Consider the following 21,757-nt stretch of genomic DNA (forward strand, 5'->3'; position numbering starts at 1 on the left):
CTACAGATCCAGTTGCAGCGTGTTCAGACGAATCCGTTAAGGCGGGTTTCGGAGCTCTGTGAGATTTCTGTGATTTTCTGAAATAACACACACTCGTTCAACCCTCTGTAAATAAGTCAGTTGTTAACGTAAAGACTTAAAACTCAATATTCTATAAGAGCCTAACCCGAGGAGGATATGTGTTCACTTTCAGCTTCCTGTGTCAACCAGAGGTGCCTTAAAATGGTGTCATAGGGGCTGTTTCGAAGGGTTAAAAAGGTCAGATCTTTCCACAACTTCATATGTGTGATTAGGCAACCGTCATGAACTGTAAATCAGTCATTTCTCCAAACAGATGTCAAAGAAAAGCTCTCTCACACACACACACACACACACACACACACACACACACACACACACACACACACACACACACACACACAGCAAGGATGAAGTGACAGAGTGCGGTGCTTAAAGACACACAGAGCCTGCAATGGCATTACCATTATCTCTAGGCTGTGCCGAGTTCAACGAGATGCCCCGCTTGACCGTAGCTCGCTCTGAGAGCAGCAACCATGAAAAAAGTTGGCCCAAAATGATGCCTGCCCCTAAATTTCAGGTGCCTTCTAACCCTAACGGCGGAACCGTTAGGGTTAGAAGGACAATTTAACCACAGGAATGTTCCTAAGGTCCTCCCGATCTGTGCAATCCTAACCTTGACCGTGTGGCCTTAACCCTTAACAGTGAAAAGAAGGTGTTAACCTCTCTTGGGCAGGTGGGACGCTCGGGTGAAAAATCAAAGCACCAAATTCAAAACCACAAAATGTCATAATTCAAAGTTCTCAAACAAAGGACTATTTTACACCATTTTAAAGGTACACGTCTCCTTAATGTAACCACATTGTCCGATTTCAAAAAGGCTTTATGGCGAAAGCATAAAGTTAGATTATGTTAGGACAGTTCCAACACAAGAAAAAGCACACAGCCATTTTCCTAGCAAGGACAGGCGTCACAAAAACCAGAAAACCAGCTAAAATTATGCACTAACCTTTGACGATCTTCATCAGATGACTTTCCTAGGACATCATGTCACACAATACATGCATTTTCTGTTCGATAAAGTTCATATTTATATCCATAAACCCCATTTTAAATTGGCGCATGATGTTCCGAAAATATTTTGCCTCCAATACTGTCGGTGAATCAGCACAACAATTTACAAAAATACTCACCATAAACGTTGATAAAATATTAAACTGTTATTCAAAGAATTATAGATGAACATCTCCTTTATGCAAAATGCTGTGACAGATTTCAAAAAAGCTTCACGGAGAAAGCACACTTTGCAATAATCTGAGTACTGCACTCAGAAAAATACACTAGGCAATACAGATACCCGCCATTTTGGAGTCATCTAAAATCATAAATAGCATTAGAAATATTCACTTACCTTTGATGATCTTCTTCAGAAGGCACTTCCAGGGAACCCAGGTCCACAATAAATGTTGTTTTGTTCGATAAAGTCCATAATTTATTTCCAAATATCTCATTGTTGTTAGCGCGTTCAGTTAGCTACTCCAAATGTAGGAAGCGTGCGGAAAATGTCACGACGAAAAGTAAAAGAAGTTATATTTACGTTCGTTCAAACATGTCAAACGTTGTATAGCATCAATCTTTAGGGCCTTTTTCACTTAGAACTTCCAACCGGATGATTGCAATGTCTTGAAAAACGTTTTGGAACACAGCTAACGCTCACGTGAATGCTTCCAACTTCCAACTTCCTCTGTTCGCTCTCTGTTCATCATAGATGCCTCAAACAACTTTCTAAAGACTGTTGACATCTAGTGGAAGCCTTAGGAAGTGCAAAATGAACCCTAAGTCACTGTGTGTTCGAAAGGCAATGACTTGAAAGGACTACAAGCACCAGAATTCCCACTTCCTGGTTAGATTTTTCTCAGGTTTTTGCCTGCCATATGAGTTCTGTTATACTCACAGACATCATTCAAACAGTTTTAGAAACTTCAGAGTGTTTTCTATCCAAAGCTACTAATTATATGTATATTCTAGTTTCTGGGCAGGAGTAATAACCAGATTAAATCGGGTACATTTTTATCCGGCCGTGAAAATACTGCCCCCTATCCATAACAAGTTAACTGATTTTTGTCCTCTGACGTCCTTGGTCAGGCAGAGGGAGTCTGTAAGGGCATCAAGGAATCTTTGGGTTGTCTGAGAATTTATAACACGACTTTTAATGCTCCTTGGTTGGGATCTGAGCAGATTATTTGTTGCGATTGCAAACGTAATAAAATGGTGGTCTGATAGTCCAGGATTATGAGGAAAAACATTAAGATCCACAACATTTATTCCATGGGACAAAACTAGGTCCAGAGTATGACTGTGGCAGTGAGTAGGTCCAGAGACATGTTGGACAAACCCACTGAGTCGATGATGGCTCCGAAAGCCTTTTGGAGTGGGTCTGTGGACTTTTCCATGTGAATATTAAAGTCACCAAAAATTAGAATATTATCTGCGATGACTACAAGGTCCGATTGGAATTCAGGGAACTCAGTGAGGAACGCTGCATATGGCCCAGGAGGCCTGTAAACAGTAGCTATAAAAAGTGATTGAGTAAGCTGCATAGATTTTATGACTACAAGCTCAAAAGACGAAAACGTTGTTGTTTTTTTTGTAAATTGAAATTTGCTATCGTAAATGTTAGCAACACCTCCGCCTTTGCGGGATGCGCTGGGGATATGGTCACTATTGTAACCAGGGGATGAGGCCTCATTTAACACAGTAAATTCATCATGCTTGAGCCATGTTTCAGTCAGGCCAATCACATCAAGATTATGATCAGTGATCAGTTCATTGACTATAACTGCCTTTGAAGTGAGGGATCTAACATTAAGTAGCCCTATTTTGAGATGTGAGGTATCACAATCTCTTTTAATAATGGCAGGGATGGAGGAGGTCTTTATACTAGTGAGATTGCTAAGGCTAACACCGCCATCTTCAATTTTGCCCAACCTAGGTCGAGGCACAGACACGGTCTCAATGGGGATAGCTGAGCTGACTACACTGACTGTGCTAGTGGCAGACTCCACTAAGCTGGCAGGCTGGCTAACAGCCTGCTGCCTGGCCTGCACCCTATTTCATTGTGGAGCTAGAGGAGTTAGAGCCCTGTCTATGGTCGTAGATAAGATGAGAGCACCCCTCCAGCTAGGATGGAGTCCATCACTCCTCAACAGGCCAGGCTTGGTCCTGTTTGTGGGTGAGTCCCAGAAAGAGGGCCAATTATCTACAAATTCTATCTTTTGGGAGGGGCAGAAAACAGTTTTCGACCAGCGATTGAGTTGTGAGACTCTGCTGTAGAGCTTATCACTCCCCCTAACTGGGAGGGGGCCAGAGACAATTAATCGATGCCGACACATCTTTCTAGCTGATTTACACGCTGAACCTATGTTGCGCTTGGTGACCTCTGACTGTTTCATCCTAACATCGTTGGTGCCGACGTGGATAACAATATCTCTATACTCTCTACACTTGCCAGTTTTAGCTTTAGCCAGCACCGTCTTTAGATTAGCCTTAACGTCGGTAGCCCTGCCCCCTGGTAAATAGTGTATGATCGCTGGATGATTCGTTTTAAGTCTAATACTGCGGGTAATGGAGTTGCCAATGACTAGGGTTTTCAATTTGTCAGAGCTAATGGTGGTGCCCCAAATCATAATAAGTTAATTGTTACATGATTTATTTAATCGGGTAACAATTAAACATAGTTAGTTGATTAAATATATAACAGTCATCAGATTAATGAAAGTAAAGTCACGACACACATCTTAGAGCGATTTATAACCATAGTTACAAATACAAAACATCCTGCATCATCATTATCAGAAGCCTCAACCTGAACACATAGTTTTCTATCAAATAATATTAAAACACCTTTCGTTTTGTCAGTAGCTAAGGAGTGAGAAACACATTTAAAGTATCTGTTTTGGATTCTATAGACATCAGAATGTTTTAGGTGGGTTTCTTGTATTAGGGCGATATCAACGTTTTTACGTCTGATGTATTCTAAGCATTTGGTACGCTTGATAGCGGAATTTAAACCATGGGAATTTAACAACATTAAGATGAGCTCACGGTTCATTTAAAACCTTTGTCATATAGAATGTATGGATAAGTGTATGACAAAAACAAACAAGTAATTAAATAAAAAACACCTACTTCAATATATACAGGAAAAAATATTTGTGCACAAATACACATACTTGTGAACAAACTCTGACAGCTGGGGTAACCACCCACAAGACAGGAAGTCTATAGCTTCAACCGCTCGCTTTGGCTGGTAGAAACTCAAAGTCTCAAAAATCAGGAGCATCCAAAACAGCGACACAGTCCTGTCCCATTATGTCAGCCACTTGTTTTTATCCAACATGACATGAATACTTGGCAAAATTACTTTTCACAGAACACGTTCATACCAAGCTGAGGACTCTGTATGTTAATCTGGAGCAATGACTGGGCTCCTTCTCTTGTAGTTGTCCTCAGCTGCAAGGCATGCCTCTGCTTCTTCCACAGTATGGAATTCTTGTAGTGTTCCATTTTTTCCTGATCTTCAGGATGGCTGGATATATCAGGAACCGGTGAAGTCCTCTTGCTGTCATCTATCGTTTGATGTGGTTGAAGGACTTCCTCTTCAGTGTGGTTTCGTTGCTGTAGTCTCGGTGGAATGCCAGATTGGATCTCCCATGTCTTGGTGGGTTCTCGAGGGCTCTGGTTCCATGCAGAATATCCACTCGGTCCTCATATCTTAACCGGCAGAATATGAGGGTGCAGGGACGGCTACGGTTATTGACATTTTAGATTCAGTGAGCCCGTTGAATTTCAATCTTCCTCCCTTTTAGCAATGGTATCCATTTTTGCAGATTCACCTGAAGAAAACATTTTCGGTCAGAACCCTCTGCGGTTTCTTCCAGGCCCACCAGACGTATGTTCAGTGTCCTCTTTCTGTCTTTAAACGAGGTAATTTTCTCCCCCAGTTGCTTCACTGCATCTGGCTATGTTGGTGGCTATGTTGTCTGTAGCAGTCCTGGTGCTAACCTGCGTTTGTTCCCCTGCTCCTCTCTGTTTCTTGCTCCTGTTTTCTAGTCCTTTCCGGTTTTAACTCTTCTGCCTGCCCTGACCCTGAGCCTGCCTGCCGTTCTGTACCCTTTGCACCCTCTCTGGATTACTGACCCCTGCCTGCCTTTGACCTGTGTTTCTTTGACACTGTCTGCATCTTGGTCATACCTTAAACATGTGATTTAATTTCTCCCGAAAGCAGTTCCTCCAGGGATTCCTAAACTGCTTGTTTGACCATTTCCTGAATCAAAGTTTGTTGATTCAGAGCCTTCAATGTGGCAGAGTTGGATGTATCCTCAATGATCTTAGTTGGCTCAGTGTATTTCTTTGTTTGAGATGCATTTAGGCTTCCCTGTGCCTTAGTTGAGTGTCCTCGTTTGCATAGGTCCATGTTATTAAGCATTTTGAAGGTTCAGAGGCCAGTTGTCAGGAATATATTACGGATTTTGGTCTTTTGAGACAGTACTCAGAACTACACAAATCTCTGCCAAAAGGCCATCTGACAGTTTGTACAGAAATTCTTCGGTTGTGCAAACCTACAGTTTCATCAGCTGTCCAGGTGAAGGATCTCAGACGAGCACGCAGGTGAAGAAGCTGGATGTGGAGGTCCTGGGCTTGTGTGGTTACACGTGGTTTGTAGTTGTGAGGCCGGTTTAACATATTGCAAAATTCTTTAAAACGACATTGGAGACATTGCTTATGGTAGAGAAATTTAAATTGATTTATCTAGAATTGGGATGGAGTGACTGGGAGGGCATCAGACAATTTTCTGGGGTGTGCATGGGGCCTCCATTCATCCCATTTCACCCCAAGTACACCCCCACCAGCCACTATACTTTAATTTATAAGGTAAAACAAACCAACCACAGTACCTAAGTCAAATGTATGTACAATGTATGTATCCACATCTTTATTTTTGTTACATTAGGAGAGGAGTTGGCGCTAAAAATCCATAAAAAGGCATAGTCCAAAGACGTACTTTGCTTTATTTTGTTTTTCTGTGCATTTATTTGTGTTTTGATACGTCTGCTCAGCCCACATGCCCACACACACTATATATGTAATGTTTACAGTAACTATGATGATGCCATTCTAAGGAATGCCCACCACTCTCATATACCATATCTGCTAAAAAAAAATCTTAGTTCTTCAATGATAGATGGAACAGATAAGGTTAATTTTGATTCTATACAAGGAAAGAACAACAAAATCCAACTTATCACATGGAATGTGCATGGGCTCCATGATGGGGGGGAAAAAAGCATATGGTTCTCGAACACTGAAAGTCAGCAGATGTTGTCAGCAGATGTGGTTTTCTTGCAAAAGTCAATGTACATAAACAAATTATAATTCTTGAACATTTAAAGAGGAGTCTGCCAAAAGGCACCTAAAGGACTCAGAACCATGAGAAACAAGATTCTCTGGTCATGTCTTAAGTGTAAAACTGAGCTACAGCCTTCCCTGTAGCTCAGTTGGTAGAGCATGGTGTTTGCAACGCATGGTGTTTGCAACGCCAGGGTTGTGGGTTCAATTCCCACGGGGGGCCGGCACAGAAAAAATTGAAAAAAATGTATGAAATGAAATGTATGCATTCACTACTGTAAGTCGCTCTGGATAAGAGCGTGTGCTAAGTGACGTAAATGTAAAACTAACAATGACTCAATAACCCATGCCTTCTGGGAATGCTATGAAGTCCAAAAGTTAGTGGCAGAGCTAGAAAGTTGGCTGTCAGAAGTATTACAATGTAAACTTACTTTTAGTCCGTCTGTCTGCATATTTCAAGACATAGCATATGGGGGTGTAGTGAGATACTCAATGGACTGGACGATTCTCAACACTCATCTTGAAAAAACATATACTAAAAACTTGGAAATCATTTAAAAAACAAATGATTTATTATTGAAATATTGAAATAGCATGGGTGACCTGGGAGACTGAGAAAAACATATTGGTACAATTTAAGGCCATGTGGCAAACAATAATGCAGGCAATAGGGATGGGGGTGTGAGCATGTGGATCTGGGCAGATGAGATGTAGTCATTGTTTGTGTGCGTCTGTAAATAGATTTTCGTATATGTATGTTTGTATCGGGTGTAAAAAAGATAATTAACACTTTTTTTGTAAATTATATTATCAAAAAATACATTTTAAAATGATTCACGCTTGGGGACCATTAGAGATATTTGAAACTCACGTGTGAAAATTTTAAAGGATTCCGGATTCTCATCTGATTCTTGGAATAGTCCAACTGGGATTTCCGGAAAACCTGGGAATTTTGGGAAAGTTACAGAAATTTTGCGACCAATATTTTCCTAATCTTAAGTTTGCACATGATCTTTGTATTCGGGTAAATCACTTATTGATGTACATTTGTTTGCTTTGCATCCCAAATGGCACCGTATTCCCATATAGTACTCTACTTGGACCAGCACTGGTCAAAGGCAGTGCACCATAAAGGAGCAGGGAATTGAACTCTGGACTCCCGCGTACCAAGTGGCAACAATCACCACTATACTAACACTATGCTGTTTCCTCAGAGGGGGTAAGAATGAACCCGAGCCAGAGCAGCCTGTTCCCAGGAAGGTGGCTATACGGAGCCTGCCCTCTACAGACGACATAGATCCGGATGTACTGGACAGTATGCATTCTCTGGGCTGCTTCAGAGACAAGAACAAACTGATGAAGGACCTGCTCTCAGACGAGTGAGTAGTGATGGAGGGGTGAGGAGGGAGGAAGGGGGGCAAGGAGGGTGGAACAAAGGGGGGCGGGAGAGAGTGAGGAAAGATGGATGGAAGGGATGGGGAAGAGGGAGTGAGAAAGGATGGAGGTGGGAGAAGTGAGGGAGGGAGGACAAATTAGGATATGGTGGGAGAACTGCGGGGAAAGAAGCTTAGAGAAAGATGGATGGAGGAAGGAGACAAGATTAGATGAGATGATGATAGGGTGGTGGATGATACAAAATGAGAAGGGACATAAGAGCGTGAAAGGACAGGAGAGGATTATCAGGACGCAAGGACGTGAGCATAGAAGGCAGAGGAGAGGAGAAAGAGGGAAGGTTGGTGAATAGAAGTGGGAACATTGTGGAAGGTGAATGGAGGAGAGGGAGAAAGGGAATGGTGAGAGGGGGATTGTCTCTAAGCTCCAGAGGCCTTGGGTTCTTATGAAATCCTTTGAACCTGTTGCTTTGAATGTCAGCAGACATACATCACTTTGCTGTTATCACACGACTTTGGCAGCAGTGCTTATACCACCTGCTGCACACCTCCGCGTAACAAGCTCCTGGGTCACATTGTTTCTGCACTGCAGGGTTTGTGTGTGTGTGAGTGCACGCGGGAGAGAGAGAGAGAGATAGTGTGAATGTGTGTGTTTGTGCTCATGCGCATACCTTTAAGCATTTGTGATAGAGTGTAGTGTGTGTGTGTGTTTGTGTGCTTGTTTCACTGTTAGAGCATTTTAGAGCGTCACAAATAAAGCAAAGCGGCGATGCCTTAAGGACATGGGTTGTGTGTTGAGATTGTGTTACCTATGACCTTCCTAAGGGTCTGTGAAGGTTTCAGTATGGGTCTCTGAAGGTTCAGTTATGATTCGCTGTGAAGGGCCCATGCAGCATCCCTAAAGTGACTTTTTTCAAATTTTAAGTGCTCTTCAGTTTTCTGTTATCTCTCCTCTTCGTTTTCCTTTCTCTCCCATTTTCTTTTGCCCTCTCTCATTCGTTTCTCACCCTTTCTCCCGTCCTCTCCTCTCTTTCCTTACTCTTTCCTTTCTTTATTTCCCTTCTCTCCTCTCTACTATTCTTATCATCTCTCTGCTCTATCTCTCCTCCTCTGGGTCTGAAAGCAAAAGAAAGTCGGAAGCGTTAATTCCATTTATTCTTCTTTTCTTTTTTAGCTGAAGTTGCAGGTCTTCATCTATCGCTTTATTCCCCAGACCCTTCCGTTTTATATGCCATATTGCGACTGGGGCTCCGAGTTTCACAGCCAGAGGAAATCGATCCTTCGTTTAGATAGGCCAGAAAATGTGACTTGTTGCTTCCTATGCAAATGAGGAGTCAGATTTCACATACTCCATCTCAGCTACGAGCGTAGAGTGGCATCTGAAACAGCTCTTTCACAGAGTGTACAGCATTTGATGTTGCACCGTTCACAGAGCATTCTGTACATGAAAATGTCAGTCAGAACAGGTCCAGAATATACGTGCACAAGGTGAGACCCAGATGCAGACACAGGAGGCAGATGGTTAGAGTCCAAGATGTTTGTTAACAATCCAAAAGGGGTAGGCAAGAGAATGATCGTGGACAGGCAAAAGGTCAAAACCAGTTCAGAGTTCCAGAGGTACAGAATGGCAGGCAGGTTTGAGGTCATGGCAGGCAGAATGGTCAGGCAGGCAGGAATGAAGTCCAGAAAAACAGGCAAAGGTCAAAACCGGGAGGACTAATAAAATAAAATAGAAAAGCAGGAGCACGGGAAAAACACGCTGGTTGACTTGAACATACAAGACAAACTGGTACAGAGAGACAGGAAACACAGGGATAAATACACCAGGGAAAATAAGCTACACCAGGAGGGGGTGGAGACAATCACAAGGACAGGTGAAACAAATCAGGGCATGCACAGAATCGCTCAAAGTCCCCTAAATCAATACATTTTCAGATTATTTTTATTTAACTGTTATATGGTCATTGCTGGAGCTGTTTCAATGTGCTAATTGTGTTCGAAAAAGACATGCGTGAAATTGACAGATGAATTAACTCAATGTGCATTGAAGACTTTGTACGTAATGAGCTAGGAGTGGCTGAATTAAAAATATATATATATATACACAGTGCATTCGGAAAGTATTCAGACCCCTTGACTTTTTCCAAAAATTTTTACACCACAGCCTTATTCTAAAAATGTATTAAATTCCCTCATCAATCTACACACAATACCCCATAACGACAAAGCGAAAACAGGGTTTTAGACATTTTTGCAAATGTATAAAAATAAAAACAGAAATACTTTATTTAAATAAGTATTCAGACCCTATGAGACTTGAAATTGAGCTCAGGTGAATCCTGTTTCCATTGATCAACCTTGAGATGTTTCTACAACTTGATTGGAGTCCACCTGTGGTAAATTCAATTGATTGGACATTATTTGGAAAGGCACACACCTGTCTATATAAGGTCCCACAGTTGACATTGCCTGTCAGAGCAAAAACCAAGCCATGAGGTCAAAGGATAGGTACAAAAAATAATAATATAAAATGTATTTTGATTTGTTCAACACTTTTTTGTTTAGTACATGATTCCATATGTGTTATTTCATAGTTTTGATGTCTTCACTATTATTCTACAATGTAGAAAATAGTAAAAATCAAGAAAAACCCTTGAATGAGTAAGTGTGTCCAAACTCTTGACTGGTACTGTATATTATTTTATTTTCTTTACTTTGATTTATACAGGGTGTCATTTGCAAGGGAGCCCTGTGAAACATGAACATACAATAAATAATATTAATACAATAAACACAACATGATTAAATAAAACATACACAACCATCACATCTCACCGTCATTAAACTCGATCTAAACTGTCCAAAGGAGACAAGCGAGTCTAATTTCAAAGTGGCCCGTAGGTTATTCCATGAGCTGGGGACATAAAAATTCAAATAATTTTTCCCCAGGTCAGTGGAGACCCTCGGGACCTCCAAAACCAGCCAGTCCAGAGAACAGGTCTGAAAATTGCTAGATCTCCAGTTAATACACAAGATGAGGTATTGGGGGAGTCTCTGAAGAACCACTTTATATACAAAAAGTAGCCAATGCTGGGCCCTTCTGGTAGTCAGAGACTCCCAGCCAACAGAACTATATAAAATGCAGGGATGTATACGAAAAATGTCCCCAGTGATAAAATGCAGTGCTGAGTGATAGACTGAATCGAAGGTTTTAAAGCAAAGGCTGCCGCATTCATGTAGATTACAGTATATCACCATAATCAAGTTCTGGGAGAAACGTTGCTTGAACAATCGTCATTCTACTTTCCAAAGTGATGCAGGATTTATTTCTATGTATAAAAGAAACCAATCTTAATTTTTTATTTTATTTGGGGCGGATGCGTAGCCTAGTGGTTAGAGCATTGGACTAGCAACCGAAAGGTTGCAAGATTGAATCCCTGAGCTGACAACGTACAAATCTGTTGTTCTGCCCCTGAACAAGGCAGTTAACCCAGTTAACCCACTGGCAGCTTAACCCACTAAGCCATCATTGAAAATAAGAATTTGTCTAGACTTGCCTAGTTAAATAAATGAGTAACAATTGCTCCATTGAGATTATTGGCTGCTATAAACTATTAGTTTTGGTTTATGTAGTATCAACCAACCGGATCCCCCACTTTTTGTCATCTTTCTTCTGCTCTGCAGAGATAACCAGGAGAAGATGATCTACTTCCTGCTGTTGGACCGTAAGGAGAGGTACCCCAGCCACGAGGACCAGAACCTGCCCCCACGCAATGAGATTGGTAAAATGAAACGAGCATGCCAAGTCACAAGACAGTAGCAATTGTAAAATCTATGTTGACGGTGAATCTTCTGTGTCAACTCATGGAAATGTATTAAATCAAGCACTATATGAAGAAGCCCTCCCCACCTGAATCAACTAGTCAAGGGCTTGCTAATTAGTTAAGTTAAATCAGGTGTGCTAGCTCTGGAATATATCAAATACATGGAATGACTGGAGAACCAGGGAGAGGTTTGAGTGTGGGCTAACGCATGTGCTTGACTGTCAAACTGCACTGTAGCTAGTGTGTGATCTGATCTGACATCATTTCTCTCTCTCTCTCTCTCTCTCTCTCTCTCTCTCTCTCTCTCTCTCTCTCTCTCTCTCTCTCTCTCTCTCTCTCTCTCTCTCTCTCTCTCTCTCTCTCTCTCTCTCTCTCTGTGTATATATATATCCTTTCTCCCCTCTCTCTGCCTCACTCCCCCTCCTCTCCTCAGACCCCCCCAGGAAGCGTGTGGACTCCCCCATGCTGAACCGCCATGGCAAAAAGAGACCGGAGAGGAAGTCTATGGAGGTGCTGAGTGTCACAGACGGAGGCTCCCCCGTACCCGCCAGGAGGGCCATCGACATGACACAGCACGGACAGAGGTACCCAAACACACAGGAACAGAGGTACACACACACACAACCACACCCACGCACAGACACACACACACACACACACACATACAGCACACACAGGCACACACACCATTTGAATGTGTTTGACCATGTTTCCCTATCCCATCACACCAGCACCCATCAACTCTGCTTGGCATCATCGAGACACCATTATTCTCTTACCATCTCCACTCTTCTATATTTTGGATATTGTACAATTGCAATCCATTCACCATTTGTTTTATGCTCTAGATTGACAAGATAATGCAGTGTTCAGAGTGTAGCGAGGTTAGTGGTAAGACAGCAGACAATAGGGCTAGTTCTGTAAGTGGGCAGTGTTGTGGTCTGACACACAAACATGCACACAAGCATGCATGCATGCGCGCACACACACACGCACACCCACCCATAGACAAACTGACAGATGGACGGACCAACGTCCATCCGTCTGTCAGTTTGTGTCATCAAGGCAAAGGGTGGCTATTTTGAAGAATCTCAAATATAAAATATATTTTGATTTGTTTAACACTACTTTGCTTACTACATGATTCTATTTGTGTTATTTCATAGTTTTGATGTATTCACTATTATTCTACAATGTGGAAAATAGTCAAAATAAAGAAAAACCCTGGAATGAGTAGGTGTGTCCAAACTTTTGACTGGTACAGTATGTGGATTTTACATTGGAAAACCTGCACATTATTTAAAAAAATACACTTTATTTTTACAGAAATTATAATAAACAGTCATTTGGATAACGTCTGTTTTGGCAATTTTTTATTTCAGATAGTATTATATACACACTGCCTTCTGAAAGAATTCAGACCCCTTGACTTTTTCCACATTTTGTTAGGTTACAGCCTTATTCAAATATGTATTAAATTATTTTTTTCCACTCATCAATCTACACACAATACCCCATAATGACAGAGCAAAAACTGGTTTTTAGAATTATTATTGAAATATCGCATTTACGTAAGTATTTAGACCCTTTACTCAGTACTTTGTTGAAGCACCTTTGGCAGCGATTACAGCCTCGAGTCTTCTTGGGTATGACGCTACAAGCTTGGCACACCATCTCAAGCATGATCAATGGAAACGGGTGTATCTGAGCTCAATTTCTAGTCTCATGGCATAGGGTCTGAATACTTATGTAAATAAGGTATGTCTGTTTTTTATTTGAAGTACATTTTTTAAAATGTCTAAAAAGTCTGTCATTATGGGTTATTGTGTGTAGATTGCTGAAGATTTTTTAAAAATATTTAGTCCATTTTAGATTAAGGCTGTAATGTCACAAAAAGTTGAAAAAAGTCAAGGGGTCTGAATACTTTCCTGAAGGCACTGTACATGTCTAATAACGTTTTGATAAGAAAGAACTTGATATTTTGCTATGACTGTTGCTTTTTCCAATAGTTTCTTCTTAATCCATGTATGCAAAATATGTTGGTAGCATAAGGGTTAATAAGGTAAGGTTTAAAGTTTGTGATAGGTTTAAAAATTGAGAAAAAAACGAGTGACTAGCACTGAGATTGAACCCGCTATCCTCGCGGGTGTAACAAAAAACTGTCTTAAGTGGTAACAAATCTGCCCAATTAGCTGTTCGCTTTCGATACACCCACTTGTGTTAATACGCCCATTTATGTTGACACACATGTTCCGGCAGCTATGTTGAGTTGCAGTTACCCCTGACTCCTCTCTTGATTGATTTGGGCTCCCGACTGGTGCAGCGGTCTAAGGCCAACTGCATCTCTGTGCTAGAGGTGTAACTACAGACCCTGGTTCAATTCCAGGCTGTATCACAACCAGCTGGGATTGGGAGTCCCATAGGGCAGTGCACAATTGGCCCAGTGTTGTCTGGGTTAGGGTTTGGCTGGGGTAGGCCGTCATTGTAAATAAGAATTTGTTCCTAACTTACTCGACTAGTAAAATAGAAAATAAATAAAACATTTGATTTCAAAACCAGCCCCAAAGCTGATTTGTTTATAGATGTAACCCCTCTCCCTAGCTGTACATCCTTCTCCCCTTATGGCACGCATTACAGGGCTGAAGCTAAGCTGAGCTGTGTATTGGGAGAAGGATGTTGGTGAGAGAAGTCAGTGTGGGTTTATGGTTTATCTATGTGTTGTGCTTTTTCTCATATCCTTGATTGAACAGTATTCTCTGCTGGGGGAGGTGTGTGTTTGTTAGTTTGTGCACAAACGTGTGCGTGCGTGTGTGTGAACGTAACCTTATCTCTCCCCAGCAGCAAAGTTTTATCGACAGTTTTGAGAATCAGGAGAACTTTACATCAGAGTGTGTTAGAAAGAAGACTGGCTTTGAAACATATATTATGACAAGCCAATCTCGGGGTGTACACTGACGGAAGGGAAAGATAAGTATTTTGGAATGGAATGCATTTTAACTCAAGCTACATAGACGAAACATGTAAACCCCAGTCACTGTCCAGCATTATGTCATTATGTCTAGTTTGGTTCCCCAAAATCGTACAACTTGTTTTCTTTCTTTTTTATTGACAAATATTGTAAGACACATAGGGGTCAAATCTTATCATAAAACGTCATAAAATGTATTAATTCCACAACAGAATGATGGCAAAACTGTATCTTCACAGCAATGGGAATCATAATTTTTCAGCTTTTGTGAATTATGTTTGAGTAGATTTGGAATACATGATTTGAAGTAGCTGTACCATGCAGATAATATGGTACATATTATAATATGGTCTGGATATATTTTTCTTACATGAATGACCAATTCATCTTGTATATAATAAAGGAGAATGGGCTGAAAAATCTCAGAACAAAAACACAGCTTCATCTTAATCCTGAAGGTGTGCGAGGAGAAATTGAGGAGAGGTTGATTGATTGAATTTATTACACCATTTAAAAAAATACATAAGGGCACTTCAGCCGGTGATGCCTCCACATACATTTTTTTTTAAATCCTCAAGGATAACACAATATAGCTTAAAAGCTCATTTCCATTGTGGTCCTTTTGAAAAGGGAAGGGGATGCAGCAAGGTTAGGCGGAAAGTGAAGCGACAAGAAACAATGACAGACAAAATTGTTGTTTGTTATTTAACATGAGATTATAAGTACAATTCCCTTTCCTAATAAACAACTATGGACAGGTACATCTCCCTTGTTAATAATATGGGGGAAAATCCATCCCTGTAATATATAAATGTATGTTTTTTTTGTTTCGTTCCGCCATTTCTTATGTATAACATTGCTCTGGGGAGGCGATTGAGTGTGTTGGACTGATGTTAAAGTGCCCTTAATATAAATATACACACAAGTAACCACAAATAAAAAAACCTGTATCATCAAGCACAAATAGACCTGGGTCTTGTTCATTAGGGCACACAATGTTTTAAATGCTTAGCAACATTTTGCAGAGGAGAATGAAAACATACTTTTCTTATTGGTTGGACAAATCCACCTCAGTGTTTCTGTAAGTTTTCTTCCATTTGGTGCCGAATGAACATGACCCATGTCTTGGTTCATTTGGAGGTTTGTTGGGGTGAATAGTGATTATTAGCGTTCACTCCGTGTCAGAGTCATGGAGAAAAAAGAGCTAGATAAGGAGAGAATGAGACAGAGAAAGGGTAGCTAGAAGACTCTTTTCCCATTTTCCTTGAGGTCCCAAGTCCCCTAAACTCGAACTCTCACATGCACACGTACACAGACAGACAGACAGGCCGACAGACAGACACAAACAAACAAACACAGCCCTCAATATTTGGAACCCCCTTGTCTCAGACCTCCTTTGGTCCTATTACCACTGGCCATTTACTTTGGTTCCGTTGTGTTTTTGAAGACTCCATGCCCCCTTCCCAGAACCTCTTGTACTCATTCCATCCCCCACAGTGCACCACTGCACCCCTGTGGATGTGTTGGATGGACCTCAGATGCAGTGATTTGTCACATACATACATATACACACACACACCTCCACAGAGTGTATGGGAAAAGTTTGGACTTGAGGAGTTTCCCAGACAAGGTATCAGTACAAACCCCAGCCACACACACATTCTTTCTCCAGTATAAGCTCTAGCTCTCCATACAGGGGCCCTTTGTTTCCATTTGGGAAATGACAGATGATTGGTTAGCTACAGAATGCTTTTTTACCCCCGACAAACACACACACACACACACACACAAACAGGAAATCATTTTGTACAGAAGTGGATGTAACACCTGGACAGCCTGAGTATTATGAATGCTATTCATTGACTACATCTCAGCGTTCAACACCATAGTACCCTCAAAGCTCATCACTAAGCTAAGGATCCTGGAATTAAACACCTCCCTCTGCAACTGAATCCTGGACTTCCTGACGGGCTGCCCCCAGGTAGTAAGGGTAGGAAGCAACACATCTGCCACGCTAATCCTCAACACTGGAGCCCCCAGAGATGCGTGCTCAGTCCCCTCCTGTACTCCCTGTTCACCCACGACTGCATGGCCAGGCACGACTCCAACACCATCATTAAGTTTGTAGACGACACAACAGTGGTTGGCCTGATCACCGACAACGACGAGACAGCCTATAGGGAGGAGGTCAGAGACCTGGCCGGGTGGTGCCAGAATAACAACCTATCCCTCAACGTAACCAAGACTAAGGAGATGATTGTGGACTGCAGGAAAAGGAGGACTGAGCACGCCCCCATTCTCATCGATGGGGCTGTAGTGGAGTAGGTTGAGAGCTTCAAGTTCCTTGGTGTCCACATCACCAACAAACTAGAGTGGTCCAAACACACCAAGACAGTTGTGAAGAGGGCACGACAAAGCCTATTCCCTCTCAGGAAACTAAAAAGATTTGGCATGGGTCCTCAGATCCTCAAAAGGTTCTACAGCTGCAACATTGAGAGCATCCTGACTGGTTGCATCACTGCCTGGTACGGCAATTGCTCGGCCTCCAACCGCAAGGCACTACAGAGGGTAGTGCGAACGGCCCAGTACATCACTGGGGCTAAGCTGTCTGCCATCCAGGACCTCTACACCAGGTGGTGTCAGAGGAAGGCCCTATAAATTGTCAAAGACCCCAGCCACCCCAGTCATAGACTGTTCTCTCTACTACTGCATGGCAAGTTTTTACCCCCAAGCCATAAGACTCCTGAACAGGTAATCAAATTGCTACCCGGACTATTTGCATTGTGTGCCCCCCCCCCAAAAAAACGTATTTCAAAAAATTCTAAAGAGTAAACAACAGAAAAGTGGTACGTGCATATGTATTCACCCCCTTTTCTATGAAGCCCCTAAATAAGATCTGGTGCAACCAATTACCGTCAGAAGTCACATAATTAGTTAAATAATTTCCACCTGTGTGCAATCTACGTGTCACATGATCTGTCACATGATCTCAGTATACACCTGTTCTGAAAGGCCCCGAATGCAACACCACAAAGCAAGGGGCACCGCCAAGCAAGCGACACCTTGAAGACCAAGGAGCTCTCCCCAGGCAAGGAGGGCATTAATCAGAGAGGCAACAACGAGACCAAAGATAACCCTTAAGGAGTTGCAAAGCCTCACAGCGAAGATTGAAGTATCTGTCCATAGGACCACTTTAAGCCGTACACTCCACAGAGCTGGGCTTTACGGAAGAGAGGTCAGAAAAAAAGCCATTGCTTAAAGAAAAAAATAAGCAAACACGTTTGGTGTTCGTCAAAAGGCATGTGGGAGACTCCTCAAACTTAAGAAAGTCTGGTCAGATGAAACAAAAATTGAGGTTTTTGGCCATCAAAGAAAACGTTATATCTGGCGCAAACCCAACACCCCGAGAACATGGCTCTAACAAAGTATTGACTTTGGGGGGGTGAATAGTCATGCACGCTCAAGTTTTTTGTATTTTTGTCTTATTTCCCCCAAAAAATTCACAATAAAAAATATTTTGCATCTTCAAAGTGGTAGGCATGTTGTGTAAATCAAATGATACAACCCCCCCCAAAAAAATCTATTTTAATTCCAGGTTGTAAGGCAACAAAATAAGAAAAATGCCAAGGGGGTGAATACTTTCGCAAGCCACTGTATATGGTTATAGTTGATCAAAGGTTTGCAGAATTTGAACATGGGATATAATGAACATGAAAAAGTTGGTTTGGTGTCTCTAGCTTGAATGGTTCAAGAGTTACTGTTGGTGAGTTATTTTATGCAAATGTATATAGTTGACATTGACTGAAGTTAGGATAGTCTGAAAATGTGAAAGTTGTTTTTATCTGAGCTTGAACGTTTCAAGAGTTAATGTTGGTGAGTTATGTTATGCTAATTTATGCAGTTGTATATAATTATAGTTGATCAAAGTTTTTAAGAATTTGAAGTTGCTAGACTGAACATGAGAAAGTTGATTTGGTGTCTCTAGCTTGAACGGTTCAAGAGTTACTGTTGGTGAGTTATTTTATGCAATTGTAATACTTAGATATGATCAATGTTTTTAAGAATTGGAAGTTAAGATAACCTGAACATGTGGTAGTTGGTTTGGTGTCTCTAGCTTGAATAGTTCAAGAGTTACTGGTTGTGAGTCATTTTATGCAAATTTATGCTCGTTTTTATAGTTATAGTTGATAAAAGTGTTTTCGAATTTGAAGTTAGGATAGACTGAAAATTAGGAAGTTGGTTTAGTAACTTTAGCTTAAAGGGTTTAAGAGTTACTGTTGGTGATTTACTTTATGCAGATTTGTGCACAGTTAATACATTTTTTTAGGATAGCCTGAACATGAGAAAGTTGCTTTGGAGTCTCTTGCTTGAATGGTTCAAGAGTTACTGTTGGAGGGTTATTTTATGCATATGTGTGCAATTTAATATGTTTATAGTAAATGAAAGGTTTTCAGAATTTGAACGTAGGATAGCATGAACATGAAAAAGTTGGTTTGGTGTCTCTATCTTGAATGGGTCAAGAGTTACTGTGGGTTGGTTATTTTATGCAAATGTGTATTATTATAATTAATTTATGGAATTATAGTTGGTAAACGTTTTTAAGAATTAAAGTTATGATAGCCTAAACATGAGGAAATTGTTTTAATATCTCTAGCTTGAACAGTTTAATAATTAGTGTTAGTGATTTATTTTATGCAAATGTTTGCACATTTATATAATTATAGTTGATACACATTTTAACCTTAGCCTAAACATGTGAAATTTGGTTTGGTGTCTCTAGCTCCATGAGGTAGTCACCTGGAATGCATTTCAATTAACAGATGTGCCTGTTAATTTGTGGAATTTATTTCCTTTTAACGCATTTCAGCTAATCAGTTGTGTTGTGACAATCTAGGGGTGGCATACAGATGATAGTCCTATTTGGTCAAAGACCAAGTCCATATTATGGCAAGAAACGCTAAAATAAGCGAAGAGAAATGACAGTCATTACTTTTTAAGACATTGAATCTGGAATCTGGAAAATTTCAAGAAGTTTAAGTTTCTTCAAGTGCACTCGCAAAAACCATCATGCGCTAAGATGAAACTGGCTCTCTAGAGGACCGCCACAGGAAAGGAAGACCCAGAGTTACCTCTGCTGTAGAGGATAAATTCATTAGAGTTAACTGCACCTCAGATTCCAGACCAAAAAAATGCTTCACAGAGTTCTAGTAACAGACACATCTCAACATCAACTGTTCAGAGTAGACTACGTGAATCAGGCCTTCATGGTCGAATTGCTGCAAAGAAACCACTACTAAAGGACACCAATAATAAGAAGAGACTAGCTTGGGCCAAGAAACACAAGCAATGAACATTAGACCGGTGGAAACCTGTCCTTTGGTCTGATGAGTCCAAATTTGAGATTTTTGGTTTCGGATGATCTCTGCATGTGAGGTTCCCACTGTGAAGCATGAAGGAAGAGGTGTGATGGTGTGGGGGTGCTTTGCTGGTGACACTGTCTGTGATTTATTTAGAATTCAAGGCACACTTAAGAGTGATATGCTATTCCTTCTGGTTTGTGCTTAGTGGGACTATCATTTGTTTTTCAACAGGACAATGACCCAACACATCTCCACACTATACCAGTGCTCCAGTTGTCTAGATAGACGTGTAGGGTTAGCACCTTTTTTTTATCTCTCCATATTTTTCTTTCTAGACAAACAATCCTTTATCTGATTTCCCTGATTTTGTTTTGCTCCACATTCTTAGTTTGCTTTCTGTTTTTAAGTTTGGTGTGGGTTTTGTTCATAGTGAACTTTCTTTGGAAATCCCCAAAGTGTCTTTCAGAACCCCTCCTAAAACCTCACTTGTTTAGTTTTGGTTGTTGATCAGGGTCTCTTTTTTAGTCCCCTCTTCTGTTTGAGCAACATTTTTGGTTTTGGGGAACAAAACAAAAAGTTTATGAATTTGAAGTTAGAATAGCCTGAACATGAAAAAGTTGGTTTGGTCTGTCTAGCTTGAATGGTTCAAGAGTTAATGTTGGTTGGTTATTTTATGATAATTTTTATACAGTACACTCGGAGAGTACTCAGACCCCTTGACTTTTTCCACATTTTGTTACGTTACAGCCTTATTCTAAAATGTATTAAAAAAAAACATTTTCCTCTTCAATCTACATACATTACCCCATAATGACAAAGCAAAAACTGTTTTTTAGAAATGTTTGAAAATGTAAAACAAATAAAGGACATAACTTATGTATATACGTATTCAGACACTTTGCTATGAGAATGAAAATTGAGCACAGGTGCATCCTGTTTCCAATGATAATCCTTGAGATGTTTTTACAACTTGATTGGAGTCCGCCTGTGGTAAATTCAATTTATTTGACATGATTTGGAAAGGCTTACACCTGTCCATATAAGGTCCCACAGTTGACATTGCATGTCAGAGGAAAAACCAAGCCATGAGGTCGAAGAAATTGTCCGTTGAACTCTGAAACAGGATTGTGTCGAGGCACAGATCTGGGGAAGGGTACCAAAACATTTCTGCTTTATTGAAGGTCCCCAAGAACACAGTGGCCTCCGTCATTCTTAAATAGAAGAAGTTTGGAATCCCCAAGACTTCCTAGAGCTGGCTGCCGGCTAAACTGAGCAATCGAGGAGAAGGGCCTTGGTCAGGAAGGTGACCAAGAACCCGATGGTCACGCTGACAGAGCTCCAGAGTTCCTCTGTGGAGATGGGAGAACCTTCCAAAAGGACAACCATCTCTGCAGCACTCCACCATTCAGGCCTTATGGTAGAGTGGCCAGACAGAAGACACTCCTCAGTAAAAGGCACATGACATCCTGCTTGGATTTTACCAAAAGGTGTCCAAAGGACTCAGACCACAAGAAACAAGATTCTCTGGTCTGGTGAAACCAAGATTGAACTCTGGTCTGAAAGCCAAGAGTCACGTCTGGAGGAAACCTGGAACCATCCCTACAGTGAATCATGGTGATGGCAGCATCAGGGACTGGGAGACTAGTCAGGATCGAGGGAAAGAAGAACAGAGCAAAGTACAGAGAGATCCTTGATGACAACCTGGTTCAGAGAGCTCAGGACCTCAGACTGGGGCGAAGGTTCACCTTCCAACAGAACAACGACCCTAAGCACACAGCCAAAATAACA

At 41.1% G+C, this 21,757-nt stretch overlaps 1 protein-coding gene across 1 annotated transcript in view; it reads left to right on the top strand.

Annotated features, from left to right (window-relative positions):
• brsk2a (BR serine/threonine kinase 2a) overlaps window positions 1-21,757 on the top strand; it is a 506,659-nt gene that overhangs the window by 431,014 nt on the left and 53,888 nt on the right. Inside the window, exons 10-12 of the mRNA XM_029758477.1 lie at window positions 7,641-7,805; window positions 11,502-11,599; window positions 12,075-12,225. Of these exons, the coding sequence (XP_029614337.1) occupies window positions 7,641-7,805; window positions 11,502-11,599; window positions 12,075-12,225 (414 nt within the window). The remainder of the gene's footprint in view (window positions 1-7,640; window positions 7,806-11,501; window positions 11,600-12,074; window positions 12,226-21,757) is intronic.

This window comes from Salmo trutta, chromosome 7, assembly GCF_901001165.1.
Source record: "Salmo trutta chromosome 7, fSalTru1.1, whole genome shotgun sequence".
Classification (NCBI taxonomy): Eukaryota; Metazoa; Chordata; class Actinopteri; order Salmoniformes; family Salmonidae; genus Salmo; species Salmo trutta.